We start from the raw sequence: 19,850 nt of genomic DNA, 5'->3' as shown, positions 1-19,850 counted from the left end.
TAGAAGTTTAGTCATTTTTAAAACTTTTCGACTAAGCAGTGGCGATTTTACAAGGAAAATGTTGGTATTTTGACCATTTTTGTCGAAATCAGAAAAACATATATATGGGACCTATATCTAAATCTGAATCCATTTCAACCAAATTTGGCACGCATAGCTACAATGCTAAATCTACTCCCTGTGCAAAATTTCAACCAAATTGGGCCAAAACTCTGGCTTCTGGGGCCATATAAGTCCATATCGGGCGAAAAATATATATATGGAAGCTATATCTAAATCTGAACCGATTTCAATCAAAGTTTGCACACTTGACTATACGACTAATTGTTATGTTTGTACAAAATTTCAAGCAAATCGGTATAAAACTCTGGCTGCCGGGTCCATATTAGTTCATATCGGGCGAAAGATATATTTGGGAGCTATATCTAAATCTGAACCGTTTTTTTCCAAAATCAATAGGGTTCTATTCTGACCCAAATTAGGAACATGTGCCAAATTTGAAGGCGATTGGAGTTAAATTGCGACCTAGACTTGGATCCCAAAAATGTGTTCACAGACAGACGGACGGACGGACGGACGGACGGACGAACGGACATGGTTATATCGACTCAGGGACCCACCCTGAGCATTATTGCTAAAGACACCATGTGTCTATCTCGTCTCCTTCTGCACTAACTTATAATACCCTGTTCCACAGTGTGGCGCAGGGTATAAAAACTTGAAATATTCTCGGATTTAAATCCAATTTTAATTTGAGCTTTTTATTAAAGAGAAATATATATCCGAATTTCAAGTGCATATATTTTAGGATTTATAAAATATCGGCACATGCTTGACGATATTAATGCTAGTCGTTTTTTTTTTTTATTGAATAGAGATTTTTTTACTTACAGTTATTGTTTCCTTTCCCCGTTTGATAGTCTTATAAAATGCCTTGCGAATTCTGCCCTTTGTACCTTTAGTGCCAAATTTACAATAGGCCGTACCCAGCCATCCCCATAATTGGCGATCGGGTAGGAAAGCGGCAATTTTACTGCCTTTAGAGCTATTATGTTCAACCATGTCATCAGCCTTAGCCTAAGAAATGAGAAGGAAATTTAATTAGAAATATGACTTTAAAAACAAAAAAGGATTGCTACGGTACCTCATCCGAAATTTCGGACATTAAATTTGAGGTGCTCTCCTCCTCTTCCATTTCCAAATGTTCCGTCTTTACTTTAACATTTTGTTGATTTATGGACGTAGGATAATGATTATTACGCTCTTGTTTGATATCATTCATATCGTTTTCACTATCATCCTCCTCGGGATCTTCCTGGTCCTCATCGTCATCATCATCATCATCGTTGGCAAGTTGAGAATCTTCAGTTTGAGTATTATTTTGAGGCGTCACAATGTTAAGCTTCTGGAAAATAAAATTAAATTATTATTGATTTCTTTTAATTGTTTATCAGAAATCTTTAAGCTTACCTCCTCTTCTCCATCATTTTGGTCTCCTTCATAGATCTGGGAATGACGATGATGGTGATGATGATGCTTTTGCCTTTTTTCATTAGAATGAGAATGTTGTCCAATCTTTACCGATTGTCCAGCTTCCTTGATTGTGCGTTCATTTTTATTGCCAAATGTTGATGTTGATGTGGATGTGGGACTAAACGATTTCTTATCCATTTCCGAAACAATACCAATCTCCATAAGATTCTTACGGTGTTTCTTATGTTTCTTACGTTTCTTATGTTTATGATGTTTACGTGAACCCTCAGATGATTCCAGCGAAGCATTTGTCGATAAATTACCTCCAGCAACAATTATGGCAGGTGAGGAAGAAGATATTATAGCAGTTCCATTACTAGTGGCCGTACCATTTGAAGCATTATGAGATTTGGATTTTTTAAGACTCTTATTGCGTTTCTTTTCACTACGCTTGGCGGCAAATATTTCCATAGCAGTGGCCTGATGATAATCCCTATGGGATCCATTACTTTTTAAACGATCCTCCAGAGCATTGGTGGTGGTTTCAGTGCCTCGATCGTTTTCCTGCTGGTGATGATAATGATGCTGCTGCTGCTGCTGTTGCCGATGGTGATCTGTATCATTATTGTTGGGTGTTTTATTAGCATTGGCTTTCTTTTGTTTGCCTAAAGAGTAGAGGGGATTATCGTTGTACTCTGTGTTGTGTGGTGTTGATAGTGGTGGTGTTGGTTGGTTGGTTAAGTTATTTTGGTGTAATAGTAGTAGAAGTTTGAAGGAGCACAGGTGTAGTGGTAGTAGTTTTTTGGTATTATTGGTTGGCATAAAAACATTAGGAATTGGCGTTTCCAGGTTACGGAGTAAGTTATGTTTTTTTTTTTTGGAATTCAGGATAGTAGAAGGAATTTTGTTGAGTTGTTAAAAAGAAAAAAAGAGAAATAAAAAAGAAAAAAAAACATAAGAAATTTTTTCTCCAAAGTTTGTTAAGAATTCCTTGCCTCCCTCCCTCTTCCCAGGGTACACAGAAAAAATACATTTTCAATAAAATCCTCAATTGAATTATACAATAATACAAAAATTAATTGATTCAATTAATTATTTAATTAAAACCAAATTCAGTCATACACAAATATATTTTTCAATTAAAATTTTGATATAATTAAAAAAAAATTAATTAGGCGGAAGATATATTTATTGGTATTTTCAATGATTCATCGACGTAAATTTACCAAATGATTTTGTCCAATTAAAACGGAAAGATGATTACTGATATCAATGTCAAATAAAAAAAAAAATAATTGGCCCAATTATGTTCCAGAGTTGTTACTGTTTTAACTTCGGCAATTTATTTTCAATTAATTTAATCAATTAAAAAATTAAATTAATTGATTCTATTAATTTTTGTTATTGATTTTTGTTTCAATTAAAAACTTTGTTGAATCAATTAAATTTTTAATTGAATATTTTATACTGTTTTTTTTTTACTGTTTCAACTTCGGCAATTTATTTTCAATCAAAAATTTTAATTTAATTGCTTGATTTTTATTTTGACAAAAAAAATATTAGAAACTCGTTAATTTCCAACGGAAATTATTATATTCATCTGACATCAAGTATTCAATTAATTGGGGCAATTATAATTTATTCAAATAATTAATGTTATTGATTAAAAAATTAATTGAAATTTAAAGAAGCAATTAATTTTCGTAATCCAAACCAAGAATCAATAAAAAATAAATTAATTAATATCAATTTTTTTAATCAATACAAAAATCAATCATATAAATTATTTGAGCTAATCAAAATTTTAATTGACCAAATTATTTTTATTGCTCTGAACATAAAAAAATGTTTTCTGATTCAATCACATATAGTTATGGACCGATGTGGACCAATTTTTGCATGGTTGTTAGTTACCATATACTAACACCATGTACCAAGCCGGATCGGATGAAATTTGCTTCTCTTAGAGGCCTCACAAGCCAAATCGGGGGATCGGTTTATATGGAGGCTATATATAATTATGGACCGATGTGGACCAGGGTTGTTAGAGACCACATACTTACACCATGTACCAAATTTCAGCCGGATCGGATGAAATTTGCCTTTCTTAGAGGCCTCGCAAGCCAAATCGGGGGATCGGTTTATATGGGGGCTATATATAATTATGGATCGATGTGGACCAATTTTTGCACGGTTGTTAGAGACCATATACTAACACTATGTACCAAATTTCAGCCTGATCGGATGAAATTTGCTTCACTTAGAGGCCTCGCAAGCCAAATCGGGGGATCGGTTTATATGGGGGCTATATATAATTATGGACCGATGTGGACCAATTTTTGCATGGTTGTTAGAGACCATATACTAACACCATGTACCAAATTTCAGCCGGATCGGATGAAATTTGCTTCTCTTAGAGGCCTCGCAAGCCAAATTTGGGGGTCCGTTTATATGGGGGCTATACGTAAAAGTGGACCGATATGGCCCATGTGCAATACCATCCGACCTACGTCAATAACAACTACTTGTGCCAAGTTTCAAGTCGATAGCTTGTTTCGTTCGGAAGTTAGCGTGATTTCAACAGACGGACGGACGGACGGACATGCTCAGATCGACTCTGAATTTCACCACGACCCAGAATATATATACTTTATGGGGTCTTAGAGCAATATTTCGATGTGTTACAAACAGAATGACAAAGTTAATATACCCCCCATCCTATGGTGGAGGGTATAAAAAATCACACATTACATATTAATTGAACACAATATTAAAATCAATTAAAATTTTTTTGAATTAAATAAATTCTTAATTAGCGTCGGTGGTCATTAATATTAGCACTTGCCAAAACAAAAAAATGTTTTTTCTGTGTACTAACCCTTGAATCCCCCCCTATTAAGGTGATACTACACACAAAAAAAATATTTTTCTGATTCAATCACGAAATTAATTGATCCAATTAATTTTTAATTGAAATGTCTTCAATCACAGAAATGATAGTATCAATTAAAAAATTAATTGAATGTCAATTAAAAAGTTAATTGATCCAATTAAAAAATTAATTGATACTATTATTTTTGTGATTGATTTTTGTTTCAATTAAAAAATTTGTTGAATCAATTAAATTTTTAATTGAATATTTTTTAAAACTCAATAAAAATTTTAATTGGAAAAATTTTCGTGAAATTTTTTTTTGTGTGTAGAGGCTCTTTGGAAATTTTTGTATACAACTAAAATTTTACGGGATTTTCTCTTTTTCTTGGGACAAGGGTTATGGTTATGTGTGGCGGGCGGATCTTTTTTTTTTTGATTTTTCTATTGTTTTGTGGCGCATGCATTTCCAGAAATATGTTCGTTATACTATTTTCCTTTAACATCTATTGTTGCTCTATGGTTTTGATAGTCAACTACTTACCAACGATGGGATAATCACTGAGCAGATAACGTATATTTTGTAAGCGGATCCTGCCGCTATCACCATCATCAAATTCAACACTAACAAATTCTTGTGAGGTTACACCATCATCGGATGACTCACTTTCAATGGCCCGACCAGGATATAAGCAACGATATTGTTGACTCCAATAGGCGCAGAGTCGTGTGCCAATAGGTACATCTTCAACAGTTTTGGGAGCAACTTCCAAAATCTAGAAATGGAAGAAAGAAAAAGAAATTGGTATTTTAATAAATAATGACTAGTCAATTGAAATAAAGGAATTAAATGTAAGGAAAATTTCGATTTTCATCGAATAATCATCTTTTTAGTAGCGCAAGTGTCCTTACTCAAAAATGTGAATGAGTCTCATCTGGCTGTAATCGTTTACTACTCCACGATACCAAATTGCCCTTGTGATATACTTATATCAGATGGTGAGGCTAAATACTTATCGGACCACCGCTGAACGACGCCGGGACAATAGGCGAGTTCCTATTGAAAACACGAATTTTTACTACTCTACGACAAACTGATATTAAATATGTCAGCACAAAGAAAAAGGTTTCATCAAAATATTTCCAATTAAAATTTTAATTGAATTTTCAAAAATATTCAATTAAAAATTTAATTGATTCAACAATTTTTTTAATGAAAACAAAATTCAATCACAAAAATTAATAGTATCAATTAATTTTTTAATTGACTTCGGCGATTGACACTATCATTTCTGTGATTGAAGATATTTCATTTAAAAATTAATTGGATCAATTAATTTCGTGATGGAATCTAGAAACTATTTCTTTTGTGTGAAGGGAAACACAACAAGGAGTAACTCTTTTACATTACATTTCGTGATTGAAGACAAAAAAATAGTTTTTTCTGTATACCACATCCAATTAATTTTTTAATTGAAATGCCTTCAATCCCAGAAATGATAGTATCAATTAAAAAATTAATTAATAGTCAATAAAAAAATTTATTGATCTAATTAACAAATTAATTGAATATATTAATTTTTGTGGTTGGTTTTTATTTCATATAAACAAAATTGTTGAATCAATTAAGTTTTTAATTGAAAATTTTTTAAAACTCAATTAAGACTTTAATTGGAAAAATTTTCGTGATTCTTTTTTTTTTTTTTGTGTATGATACCAATTTAGCAAGTTCGACTTTCCCTGAGCCATCGACATCGAATGGAAGCTATACTTTACTTCTTAAGAACTTAGTATTAAGCCACCCAATCACCTTGTCTGTTAAATAGAACAACTCCATAAAATGAGATCAACGAATGAACTTCAAACATTTTATTGACGGTTTAACATTTTTTGATGCCGTTGGAAGTGCTTTACTTTCCAAAAAGGTGTCGTAGCCTGTTGACATATCAACAGGTGAATTATTAGGACGTAACTCTGGTTCATTTTCATATAAAAAAAAACCCGCCCCTTAAATAGATAAACTAAACGATCGTGTTGTTTTTTGACATAGGAACCTATTACGGAGCAACTCCAAAGGATAACATCGATTTTATTTTGCAAAAGTACCTATTACGGAGCAACTTCGTAAAATGGGCCAAAAAAAAACTGGCAAAGAGAAATGATCAAAGGAGGAACCTCCAGTTTTTAGCGGTTTACCATTTTTTAATGTCGTTGGCTTAGGAAATGCTCTACTTGCCAAAGAGGTGCATCAACCTTTTGATATGGTTACAGGTCGAGTATTAGGACCTAAATCTTGGCCAATGCGTAGAAACCGCTCAACTGGTCTCCAAAGTTGGTAGCCCGAAAATGGTTGTAAATTTTTTTTGCATAGGTACACAGTCTTACACAAGTTTACATACGGTTTAAGAAATAGTATTTTCTTTAATTAATAAAATATAATAAAATGTGCATATATATATGCTATAGATTTTGTAAATTAATTTGAAAAACAAACTATTTGTCAATTTTCAAGAAGATTTTTTTAGTCTGGATTATAAACAAAAACAAGAAACTTGTTTAGTTATAAGGTAAAAACCTCAAGGGTATGTAAACTTATGTGAGACTGTGTACCTATCAGGGATGGAAAATGCAATTTTTAAGAAAGTACAAAAAGGTATCTTTTTGAGCGAAAAATTATTTTTCACTAAATATCAACAAAAATTCCATTGGAAGATTATTGTCAAGAGCTCTTTTAGACTAAATTTTGATTGCCAACTCCACAATTTTAAATATTTTTTTTTAGTTTTATATCCGCTTACAAAGACTACAGTAGTATTGTAATCGCGATTGCCACAGTTGGTAGAATTCTTCCAAAAATGGTACTTAACAAATTTATAAATAAAAATAAATATAAATTGTTGACAAAAATTTCTATAGTATAAAATTTTGACACAATTTTTTATAGAATAAAAATTTTGACAAAATTCATATAGAAATAAAATTTTAACAAATTTTTCTATAGAAATAAAATTTTGACAAAATTTATATAGAAATAAAATTTTAACAATTTTTTCTATAGAAATAAAATTTTGACAAAATTTTCTATAGAAATAAAATTTTAACAAATTGTTCTATAGAAATAAAATTTTGACAAAATTTTCTGTAGCAATAAAATTTTGACAAAATTTTCTATAGAATAAAATTTTGACACAATTTTCTATAGAATAAAATTTTGACAAAATTCATATAAAGGGTGATTCTTTTGAGGTTAGGATTTTCATGCATTAGTATTTGACAGATCACGTGGGATTTCAGACATGGTGTCAAAGAGAAAGATGCTCAGTATGCTTTGACATTTCATCATGAATAGACTTACTAACGAGCAACGCTTGCAAATCATTGAATTTTATTACCAAAATCAGTGTTCGGTTCGAAATGTGTTTCGCGCTTTACGTCCGATTTATGGTCTACATAATCGACCAAGTGAGCAAACAATTAATGCGATTGTGACCAAGTTTCGCACTCAGTTTACTTTATTGGACATTAAACCAACCACACGAATGCGTACAGTGCGTACAGAAGAGAATATTGCGTCTGTTTCTGAGAGTGTTGCTGAAGACCGTGAAATGTCGATTCGTCGCCGTTCGCAGCAATTGGGTTTGTGTTATTCGACCACATGGAAGATTTTACGCAAAGATCTTGGTGTAAAACCGTATAAAATACAGCACGTGCAAGAACTGAAGCCGAACGATCTGCCACAACGTCGAATTTTCAGTGAATGGGCCCTAGAAAAGTTGGCAGAAAATCCGCTTTTTTATCGACAAATTTTGTTCAGCGATGAGGCTCATTTCTGGTTGAATGGCTACGTAAATAAGCAAAATTGCCGCATTTGGAGTGAAGAGCAACCAGAAGCCGTTCAAGAACTGCCCATGCATCCCGAAAAATGCACTGTTTGGTGTGGTTTGTACGCTGGTGGAATCATTGGACCGTATTTTTTCAAAGATGCTGTTGGACGCAACGTTACGGTGAATGGCGATCGCTATCGTTCGATGCTAACAAACTTTTTGTTGCCAAAAATGGAAGAACTGAACTTGGTTGACATGTGGTTTCAACAAGATGGCGCTACATGCCACACAGCTCGCGATTCTATGGCCATTTTGAGGGAAAACTTCGGAGAACAATTCATCTCAAGAAATGGACCGGTAAGTTGGCCACCAAGATCATGCGATTTGACGCCTTTAGACTATTTTTTGTGGGGCTACGTCAAGTCTAAAGTCTACAGAAATAAGCCAGCAACTATTCCAGCTTTGGAAGACAACATTTCCGAAGAAATTTGGGCTATTCCGGCCGAAATGCTCGAAAAAGTTGCCCAAAATTGGACTTTCCGAATGGACCACCTAAGACGCAGCCGCGGTCAACATTTAAATGAAATTATCTTCAAAAAGTAAATGTCATGGACCAATCTAACGTTTCAAATAAAGAACCGATGAGATTTTGCAAATTTTATGCGTTTTTTTTTAAAAAAAAGTTATCAAGCTCTTAACAAATCACCCTTTAGAAATAAAATTTTAAAAAATTTTTCTATAGAAATAAAATTTTGACAAAATTTTCTATAGAAATAAAATTTTAACAAATTGTTCTATAGAAATAAAATTTTGACAAAATTTTCTATAGAAATAAAATTTTGACAAAATTTTCTGTAGAAATAAAATTTTGACAAAATTTTCTGTAGAAATAAAATTTTGACAAAATTTTCTATTGAAATAAAATTTTGACAAAATTTTCTATAGAAATAAAATGTTGACAAAATTTTCTATAGAAAGAAAATTTTGTCAGAATTTTTTATAGAAAGAAAATTTTGACAAAATTTTATATTGAAATAAAATTTGACAAAATTTGCTATAGAAATAAAATTTTGACAAAATTTTCTATAGAAATAAAATGTTGACAAAATTTTCTATAGAAATAATTTTTTTTTTATTTTTTTTAAAGACTTTTATTTAAAGACTTTCTCAAAATATTAAAATATTTTGTCAGAACCATTGTTCCATAAATCTGATATCGAAACTGTATACACAAAAGGTACTAAATCATTCGCGGGGGTACCACGGTACTGACCAAGGTGAAAAAGTATTGGAAAAAGTACTATAGTACTGCGTTTTCCATCCCTGTACCTATTATGGAGGAACTTCAGAGCATTATGTCGAATTTCTCTTGTATAGGTACCTATTACGGAGCAGCTACATAAAATGGACACAAAAAACTTTAAAATTGGAGTGACCAACGGATTGAATTTCATTGGCTTAGGAAAAGTTTTACTTGTCAAATAAGTGCCTCTCTGTTAACTAACTAACCCTGTGCCATTGCCATTAACTAACCCTGTGCCATTGCATAAGAGACCCGTGAATTGGACCTGAAGTTGGTAGCCCAAAGGATAATTGTGGAATTTATTTTGCATAGGAACTTATTACGGCCCTGGATTACATAATCACTGTGGCGTTTTCAGGTGCTAAAAATACCTTTCGGAAACACGGATTATACCGTGATACCGAAAGGATGATCGTGGAATTTCTTTTTCTAAGGAACTTATTACGGCGATCCTGGATTACATATTAACTGTGGCGTTTAGCTTAGATATAAAAAAAAGTGTCATTCATCCTCATAAAGAGAAATATTTTTGGTGGAATAAATAAATGGCAAATTAGCTTGTGTTTAATTAGGGTTACCGTGAGAATTTCCAAAAAAAGTGTCATTCGTTATAAAAGTTGCAAAAAAAGGCATGATTCTCCCGCAGAAGAGAAAACTTTTAGGTACAAAAACAAGCTTAGATATATGCGTTTCCGTTGAGAATTTTCAAATGGGATCCAAAGAATTGTCATTCGTAATAAAAAGTTGCACAAAAGTGTAATTCTTCCTCATAAAGAGAAACCTTTGGTTACAAAGACAAGGTAGCGGATTAGCTCAGATATAATCAGCGCTACAGTTGAGAATTTAAAAAAAGGAATCCAAAAATATGTCATTCATAATATAAAGTTGCACAAAATGTGTCATTCTTCCTCATAAAGAGAAATTTCTAGGTCCAAAAAAGATGGTGTCCTTGATGTTGAGAATTCAATGGAGATAATTCAATGCAAAATGTTCACTAAGATATTTGCATACTTTCAGACTAAGATTGAAACACTCAAACTCGATTAATTGCTAAGCATCTGTTATCTTATTGGGATTCTAAGTCCAAACAAAAATGTTACAGTATAAAACGAATTAAAAAAAAGGATGTCACACCTTGACAAAAAGTGGCACAAAAATTTAAAATGCTTGAAAAACTCTATTTTCGCCAGTAATGTGGATTCACAGTAACACTGGATACAATGCTCTTTGTGGGACTTGGAAGCCTTAGGTTTTGAGCCAAATCTTTTGTGACTAAGGAAAAAAGACAAAAAATTATTCCTACTTACCGTATCTTTGAAAATTTCCTCTCGTGACATTATATGCGATTTATTGCCACGTTCTCCATCCAATGTTATGGCATAGACATCTGGTGGCTGTAATGGTTTCATAATGCCCGCATAGAATAGACCACCCATATCGGTAAGGACTCTGGTCTCTTTACGGAAAAGATGATCTTGAGTTAACATCAAAGAACGATCAATTGGATTCATTTTACGCGAAGACGAACTCGATGCCGATGATGCAGAGGCCGTAGATTTCGATGATTGTTGTGGCGTACTTTCGTTATCTGTCGATATAGAACGTCGACCATTCGATGATTGATGATTATCATGGCTTGCAGTTTGGTTTACAGTATCATCTTCATCCTCCTCATCGCCACTGGATCGCCGTGATGATGTAGAGTCGCCTAATTTGCGCTCTTTGCACACAATTACATGGCACAATTTTTCCGAGGAAGCATGTTTTTGAGCTAACCGCAGAATACCCGAAGAACCACTAGCACCTCCAGCTCGCTGATCAGCTGAGGCTGCCAAAGAGCTTGGTTCCAAACGTACTGGCTTATATATGGGAGTACTGCTTATATTAATGGTGCTGCAATTGGCATTGGAAGTGCTAGATGCATTATCATTCTCTCCATCAACCTCCGGAGGTGGTGGAAATTGAGGATGGGGCTGCAGTAGGTGATGATGACTTTGTGACTTGCTAGAATCTGTGGTGGCGAAGCGTATAAAACTGGATGGAGCCAAGTAACTCGAGGGTCCTGTGGGCGTTGTCTTACTGGAGAAATTGCCGAATTTGTAATCACACAAGGGCGAGGAGGTTAGAGGAGAAGCAGTACTCGCCGCTGACCTCTCAATAGCCAATGCTGATGACGAGTTACCCACTAAAGACAATTGCTGTGCGGCCGCTTGTAATTTGGAGCATTTCTTTTTATTCTTTTTGCTCTTTGATATTTCATCCAATTTGCGTTTCTTTTTGCGATACTGCCTGGTGATATCGGCCAATCGCAAACGCATACTGCTTTCCATAATGCTGAAGATCTCTTGAGGTGTGGGCCATTTACCACCACCCATACGCTGATAATTAGGATCTGCACAATTTTGAAAGGCATTCTGTAACTCTTGCTGCAGTTGAGGATCATCGAAATCCAAGTCGGCTTGTTGCACTTCCGCTGCGAGGAGCTTGTGGCGTTTCTTTTCCTTGGAGTATTTCTTCTTGTTCTTCTTACCACATTTCTGGGACTTTTTGCTGCTGCTCGTGGTGCTGCCATTCGCACTGGAGGACTTGGATGATTTGGAATGTTTGTGCTTTTTACGTTTAACGGGTGTTGGAGCATCCAATGGCTCGGAGCCGGTACGGGTAGATGAGAAACAGGTACCACTGGTGGAAGGTAGTTCCAAAGTTTCCAATGAAGGAAATGAGGAAGTAGCTTTTGTGTCCCCCGCCAGACAAAACGGGGGTGTAGTTGAGACAGGTTTCATGAATGCGCTAGAGGGGAAGCTGCTGCCAGCACTAAATCCAGCAGAAGCATCAGCAGCTGATGGCCTATAAAATCCATTGCTTGCACCATTTAATCCAGATGTGCAGCTACTTTGGACTTCTTCCTCCTCTTGTATACGCTGTTCGGCCAAAGCACAAAGAAGTTTTAATCCACCCAAAGGTTCACCATCATTTTGGGATAAACTACTAAGGGATGTATGTGTGGTTGCCGAAGGAGGAACAGGTGATGAAGACTGATGATGTTGCCCTCCCGTACTCGGAGATGGTGGAGATGCTGTTGCTACCGCAACATAATGTTCAGAGTTGGTGACCTGTGTATCAGAGGTTTGTGTGTCTACCGGGCCATAGGAATTTGATTCCATGGCCGGATATGATTCAACAGTAGCATGGCACATAGTTTGATCCAATACGGGATCCAAAGGTTCCTGTTTAACCCTTATAGCACCACTCTTCACCAGACTACTAGTGCTTATGTTCGATAGTAGCTCAAGGCCGGTAAAGTCTTCAGTTTGATGGCCTGGTATGGGGGTTGAAGTACTGCTGATGAGATTGGGTGTTGTTGCTGCATGTTGATGATGACTATTGTCCTGGACCTTGTCTGATATGCCATTAGGGCATTCACCACCAAAAGTTTGCTTCAAAGGAGTTTTCACATTACATTCCGCCTCTTCGTCATCAGCCTCGTCCTCACGCAATGTCGAAGAACTCTCCACATGTGGAGTACTAGGAGGACGATGTGTCTTGGTAAGTTCCAAAGGTTCTTGAGCCTCTGAATCATGATAGAGTTCATCATTTTGGGTTAAAGGTGGAGTACATTGGGCTGTTGTACAAGGTTCCACAGCATTCGGAATAGCACCACTACCACACTGGGCCACCGCCTGATTATTCATGGGACACGACGAGTTCTCATCTTCACTACAAACAGGAGTATCCGTTTGTATATTAACATCTTGCATTTGTGGCGCAGGTTGTGTCGCAGGTGGAGGAGGAGGAATGGTGGGAAGAGCTGGATTTATTGTTACCCTTGGTACTCCCACCACAATTTGGGGTGACGTTCCTTCCAAATTTGATTTGAAATTCAAGGCCATATCATCGCCCAAGGGAGTGGGAGGACCCGCACCTATGGTAGCTGTTGTACTCGTGTGTAGATTGGAGGAAGCTGTTGCGGGATTTGTAGAATTTAAGAAATTCGTATTCGTTGCCAAGGCATTGCCAGAGATATTGCTGGAGGTGGAGGAGGTTGTGGTACCGGTATTGGTTGCGGAACAGGAAGCATTGGCCGCCACCCTATTCAAAGTGGCCGATAGATTGAGCAATGTGGGCGTGGGCGAAGGATTAGCTGCATGGAAGAGTAGAGGTGGCAGTTGGGGAGTCCCTCCACCAGCTGCCACTGTTGCTGCCACCGAAGCTGTTTCCAGAGTAGCTGATGTTGGGGGTGTGGGTAAACGCATTAGATTTAAAGCTTGAGTTGTGTGCGCGGGTAATTCCAAAAGATTCGTTGCATTTGGGTTAGTCGTTGTAGCCGTAGAGTGATGTTTATCACGGACATCAAAATGTGCTTGCGGAGGAGGAGGAACTGGTATTCCCAAAGCAGCTGCCGTCATAGTTGTGGTTGTAGTCTTTGAGGCAGCAGCCATAAAATCTCCACCACTCCAATCTTCGAGTTTCAAAGCCGACGGAGGTATCAATAGAGGATGCGGAGGTGGTGGTAAAGGAGGCGGATGTCCTGCAGCACTAATCAATGAGGGCCCTGGAGCTAATGCCAGTGTATGTGGTCCTTGGGCAGGTGTAGTGGCTAAAGCTTTTACAGATGTTGTCGTAGATGAGGATGAGGTGTTGACTCCCTTCATTTGCCCGGTATCATTTATTGATGCCGTAGGTCCACCTGTTGCCGCCGCCAGACTCATGAAACGTGTTGTTGTCGACGAACTGGAACTTGCACTCATGGTGGTACCCGATGCCGCCCCGGAAACTACACTACCACCTAAACTTAAATTTATCGAACTACTGGTACTATTCGTCTGTTGATTATGCTGGCACAATGTAGAAGTGGCGGCCGCTGCAGCTGCTGCTGCCGCCGCTGCCGTCAGATAATTTGAGCCCAAAAACTGCAAGGACGTAGCGTAGGGTTGGGCAGCTGCGGCCGCTTGCAGTGTTGAATGTGGACTCATGGAGGGAAATATGAAATTAGGCGGCGGTTGTAAAGTGGCCGGTGCTGTGCCCTGTGGAATATAGGAGGGCCAGACAAAGGCCGCTGCCGCCTGTTGGAAAGGATCTGTGGGTGTATATAGAATTGGACAATTTGATAATCCTTGGATTTGATTTGTAGTTTTTTTGCAATCACAAAAAAGCACAGAACAAAACGAAAGAAATGGGATTGTGAGAATATTTTTGATTTTTGGTTTGGATGGCATTGGAACGTTTTTTTTTATTTGGTTGGCGTGTATGTGTGAGGGGATTTGTTTTTTTTTTTTAATTCAAATTTGTATAAATTTGGAGAAATGTTTTTGTAATAAACAAAAAAAAAATAAGGAGAATTTCAATGATGTGTGTTTGTATGATGTGAAATTGGATGATTTTTTTTTTTATTTTGTTTTGTTTTTAATATAGGATTTGTTTCGGTTGAGCGTTTTGTTTTAGGTTTTGTTTTGAATTTGGGTTATAAATGGATGGAAGAGAGAGAGAGGGGAATTTAAGCAGATTAGTTTAATGTTGCATAGTAGTAAATTAATTCTAATCATCGTCAATGAAAAATGCCAAGAGAACAAAACAAAAACAAAAAAGAAAATCTTTCGAGGAGAAAGAAGAAAACATGTCTTAAAAAGAAATTAGGATCCATATTAGCCAGTTAGCAATAATACCAAACACCATAAAAGCAAAATTACTATATAAGCAAAGATCCTTAAAATTATCGAAACGCTAAGAAAATGCTTACAAATATTAAAGAATTTCTGCTTTTTTCAATTGTACTAAGCCAACAAAACAATTTCATAATGAAACATATCTTAATATAAACGAAAAGATTGTCATAGTGAAAAACTTTGCACAAAAGAAATGCTATTGAATTTTTTAAACAACAAAAGTATTAATTAAATTAAAAAAAATGTATTCTATTAAAAATTTTATGAATAAATTCATTTTTTAATTAAAGAAAAAATTAGACAAATTAGTTGATCAATTAATTATTTAATCGTATCAACTAATTTTCCTAATCGATGGTCGATTGATCACAGAAGTTTTTCATAACGGAATTAATTGATCCAATTAATTATTACTTCAATCACGGAATAGATAATCTAATAATCAATTAATTGATCCAATTAAAACTGTTATTAAAGTTTTGTTTCTTGAGTTTTTCTTTTAAACCTTCCACAATAGGATAGGGGATATACAAACTTTGTCATTCCGTTTGTAACACATCGAAATATTGGTCTAAGACCCCATAAAGTGAGATTCTGAGTCGATCTAGCGATGGAAATCACTCAAACCTCCAAACGAAACAAGCTATCGACTTGAAACTTGGCACAAGTAGATGTTATTGATCTAGGTCGGATGATATTGCAAATGGACCATATAGGGCCATTTTTACTTATAGCCCCCATATAAACCGATCCCCAGATTTGACCTCCGAAGTCTCTTGGAGGAGCAAATTTCATCCGATCAGATTCAAATTTGGTAAGTGGCGTTAGTATATGACCTTCAACACCCATGCAAAAATTGGTCCATAATTATATATAGCCCCCATATAAACCGATCCCCAGATTTGAACTCCGGAGCCTCTTGGAGCAGCAAATTTCATCCGATCCGGCTGAAATTTGGTACATGGTGTTAGTATATGGTCTCTAACAACCATGCAAAAATTGGTCCACATCGGTCCATAATTACATATAGCCCCCATATAAACCGATCCCTCCATTTGGCTTGCGGAGCCTCTAAGAGAACCAAATTTCATCCGATCCGGCTCAAATTTGGTACATGGTGTTAGTATATGGTCTCCAACAACCATGCAAAAATTTGTCCACATCGGTCCATAATTATATATATCCCCCATATAAACCGATCCCTCGATTTGGCTTGCGGAGCCTCTAAGAGAAGCAAATTCCATCCGATCCGGCTGAAATTTGGTACATGGTATTGGTATATGTTCTCTAATGACCATGCAAAAATTGGTCCACATCGGTCCATAATTATATATAGCCCCCATATAAACCGATCCCCCGATTTGGCTTGCGGAGCCTCTAAGAGAACCAAATTTCATCCGATCCGGCTGAAATTTGGTACATGGTATTGGTATATGTTCTCTAATGACCATGCAAAAATTGGTCCATATCGGTCCATAATTATATATAGCCCCCATATAAATCGATTCCCAGATTTGTCCTCCGGAGCCTCTTGGAGGAGCAAAATTCATCCGATCCGGTTGAAATTTGGAACATGGTGTTAGAATGTGGTCTCTAACAAACACGCAAGAATTGGTCCATAATTATATATGGCCCCATATAAACCGTTCCCCAGATTTGATCTCCGGAGCCTCTTGGAGGAGCAAAATTCATCCGATCCGGTTGACATTTGCAACGTGGTGTTAGTATAAGGCCGCTAATATCCATGCCAAAATTGGTCATATGGACGGTCTATAGTTATATATAGCCGATCCCCAATCACACAAAAATTGGTCCATATCGGTTCATATTCATGGTTGCCACTCGAGCCAAGAATAATCTACCAAAATTTTATTTTTATGGAAAACATTGTCAAAATGTTATTTCTATAGAAAATTTTGTCAAAATTTTATTTCTATAGAAAATTTTGTCAACATTTTATTTCTATAGACAATTTTGTAAAAATTTTATTTATATAGAAAATTTTGACAAAATTTTATTTCTATAGAAAATTTTGTCAAAATGTTATTTCTATAGAAAATTTTGTCAAAATTTTATTTCTATAGAAAATTTTGTCAACATTTTATTTCTATAGACAATTTTGTAAAAATTTTATTTATATAGAAAATTTTATTTCTATAGAAACTTTGAACTTAATTATATATGTATTTAATCGGCCTTTTTTATTTTAATATATACTACGTATGGACTACCTTGTAATTTAGAAGACGGTGTTAGGAAGTTTTAAGCTACCTTGCCATCGGCAAGTGTTACCACAACCCAAGTAATTCGATTGTGGATGACAGTCTTCAGTAGAAGTTTCTACGCAATCCATGGTGGAGGGTACATAAGCTTCGGCCTGGCCGAACTTACGGCCGTATATATAAATTTTTTTTGTCTAACATAGTCTCCATATGGACTAGCTTACAATTTAGAAGTAAGCAAGTTTTAAGATACCTTACCATTGGCAAGTGTTACCACCACCCAAATAATTTGATTTTGATAATTTGACAGCCTTTAGTAGAAGTTTCTACGCAGTCCATGGTGGAGGCCTGTCCGAATTTACGACCGAATATACTATTTTTTTTTTAATTTTAATATTTTCAGTGGTAAAATAATTTGAGTGATTCAAGCAATGCCAATGAAAAATTAATTGGATCAATTAATAACGTAATTGGGAATAAAAATATATTCATTTTTGTTGGTCATAGAAAGTGTCTATAGCTCAATTTTCGGAAAATTCTGTATTGGCCAAAAACAAAAAAAAAATCTCAATAATTATCAATTTTAGCTCAACGTTTTTCTGTCTTAAAGGTCAATTTTTAATTTTTTGGAATATCTCCTATTTAGTTAAAAATTAGTTGGATTAATTAATTTCGTAATTTGGGAAAAAAATTCTATTCCATCTTTTTTTTTGTCAAAAGAAAAATTTTACGACTTAATTTTAAGGATTTTTTTTATTTACCTACTAAAAGCAAAAAAAAATGTTCAAGGATTTTCAATTTTAATTGGACTTATATTCTTTCACAATTTCACTTTCTTTTATGAGAATATCTTCTAAATTTCTTTCTCCCCTCAATGATTTCCTTTAATTTATCTATATTTGGTTTTTTTCTTGGCTTCTCTTTGAATATTTACCTAGAGACGTTGCTGTTGCTGGTAGTAGAACAACTTGACCACGACTTGCCTCTCGAGAGTATTGTAAACCTACAGTTGCGGGGGACATTGATATCACGGATTCTATGGGAAGCGCATCTGTAAAAGAAAATAAAATTTGAAAAAATTAAACTATTCAACAAATATTTAATATTGACTTACTGGGATATTGCCAAAAAGTCGATGAAGCACGATTAACACTTTGTTGTAGGCTTGCTGCATTTAAGGCCAATTCATCAGCTGTAGCTGAACTGGTCATTAAATCACCATTACCAGTAAAATAAAAATTGCCACAGCCAGTACCAACACCACCTGCAATAATAAAAAAAAACGAAACTCATTAAAATGTTTTCTTAATAAAATAAAATCTTTCATATAACATCTAAAAGTAGGCTACAATTAAAACATTGTATTGTTAAGCTATTGGACAGCTCCCTGTAGGTTGGCAATATTTTTCTCAAATATTTTTTTATGCAATGAAAAAACTGCATTATGTGAAATTAACACAAAGGGTATTTCATAGTCTAAGAACAAATATGTATGTGCCAAAAAAAAAAATAACACTTGAATATAAAATAATAAAACAACAAACCCTGATTTATATATTTTATTACGCATCTAAAAGTATGCAACAAATAAAAAAGTGTATTGCTAAGCGTTGGGTTTGAAAGCTCCTATAAATAGACAATATTTTGCAATACTATTTTTCCGGTTGGGTTTAAAAGCTCCTATGCTATCAACTACGAACATTTTTTTACGTTTTTTATAAGCTTGCTATATTTTTTCATTATAAATAACAAAATTATAAAAATATATGAAAGTGTTGGATGGGATGAGGTGACACCTCCACATAGGACATAGTTTTTTTTTTTATAAAATAATGAACTTTATATAGCATGTAAAAATATGCAATAATTATAAATTTGTATTGGTAAACCTTGGATAGTAGCTATAAATAGGCAAAACTATTTATTTGATGAAATACTATACCGACAGGGATTATTTTCATATCGACTTTTTTGTTTTATAGTATAAATTTGCTATTTCATTTTTAATATATCATAATAGTAATTGTAGGCGTGGGGTAACACCTAAAAATATACAATATTTTTCATATCAAATAATATTTAACATTTCTTTAGAGGCTAAAAATAGGCAACACTAAAATATTGGTTTGGACATCCGCGAGATTTGCACGGATATATAATAAAAAACATTGAAATAATTTAAAAAGATTTAGTTTTAAATTACGTATGTGTAAATATTAAGTAAGGAAACACCTATAAGTAGGAATATTCTACATAAAATATAAAAAAAATAATTATTCCTAATAGTAGGCAGTAATTAATAATTGTTTGTGTAAATATCGTTTTAGGCAACTCTTACGAATATTTTTTCCAAAATTTGTTGTTTTATGTAATATGTTTTTATTGCTAACACGAAATTTAAGTAGCACTCAATAAAATTTCTTGAAGGCAAAAGACCTTCAAGCCTATAAGTAGGCAATATTTTTCATAAAAAATATTACATTGGCTATTAACT

The 19,850-nt window shown here is 34.8% G+C and overlaps 1 protein-coding gene across 3 annotated transcripts in view; it reads right to left on the bottom strand.

Annotated features, from left to right (window-relative positions):
- Positions 1-19,850, bottom strand: part of wge (BAH domain and coiled-coil containing protein winged eye) — a 141,221-nt gene that overhangs the window by 8,148 nt on the left and 113,223 nt on the right. The window contains exons 3-9 of one of the 3 annotated variants that reach the window (XM_075290146.1): positions 18,471-18,620; positions 18,291-18,407; positions 10,779-14,584; positions 4,889-5,120; positions 1,471-2,087; positions 1,145-1,405; positions 892-1,077 (exon numbers count right to left, since the gene is read on the bottom strand). In XM_075290146.1, coding sequence (XP_075146261.1) covers positions 892-1,077; positions 1,145-1,405; positions 1,471-2,087; positions 4,889-5,120; positions 10,779-14,584; positions 18,291-18,407; positions 18,471-18,620 — 5,369 coding nt within the window. Of the gene's footprint in view, positions 1-891; positions 1,078-1,144; positions 1,406-1,470; positions 2,169-4,888; positions 5,121-10,778; positions 14,585-18,290; positions 18,408-18,470; positions 18,621-19,850 lie in introns of all 3 variants that reach the window. The other 2 variants (XM_075290144.1, XM_075290145.1) reach the window with 2 other exon arrangements.

The sequence above is a fragment of the Haematobia irritans genome, chromosome 1 (assembly GCF_050003625.1).
Source record: "Haematobia irritans isolate KBUSLIRL chromosome 1, ASM5000362v1, whole genome shotgun sequence".
Classification (NCBI taxonomy): Eukaryota; Metazoa; Arthropoda; class Insecta; order Diptera; family Muscidae; genus Haematobia; species Haematobia irritans.
The sequence above is the reverse complement of the archived record's forward strand: the minus strand, read 5'-3'. Positions and strand labels throughout refer to the sequence as shown.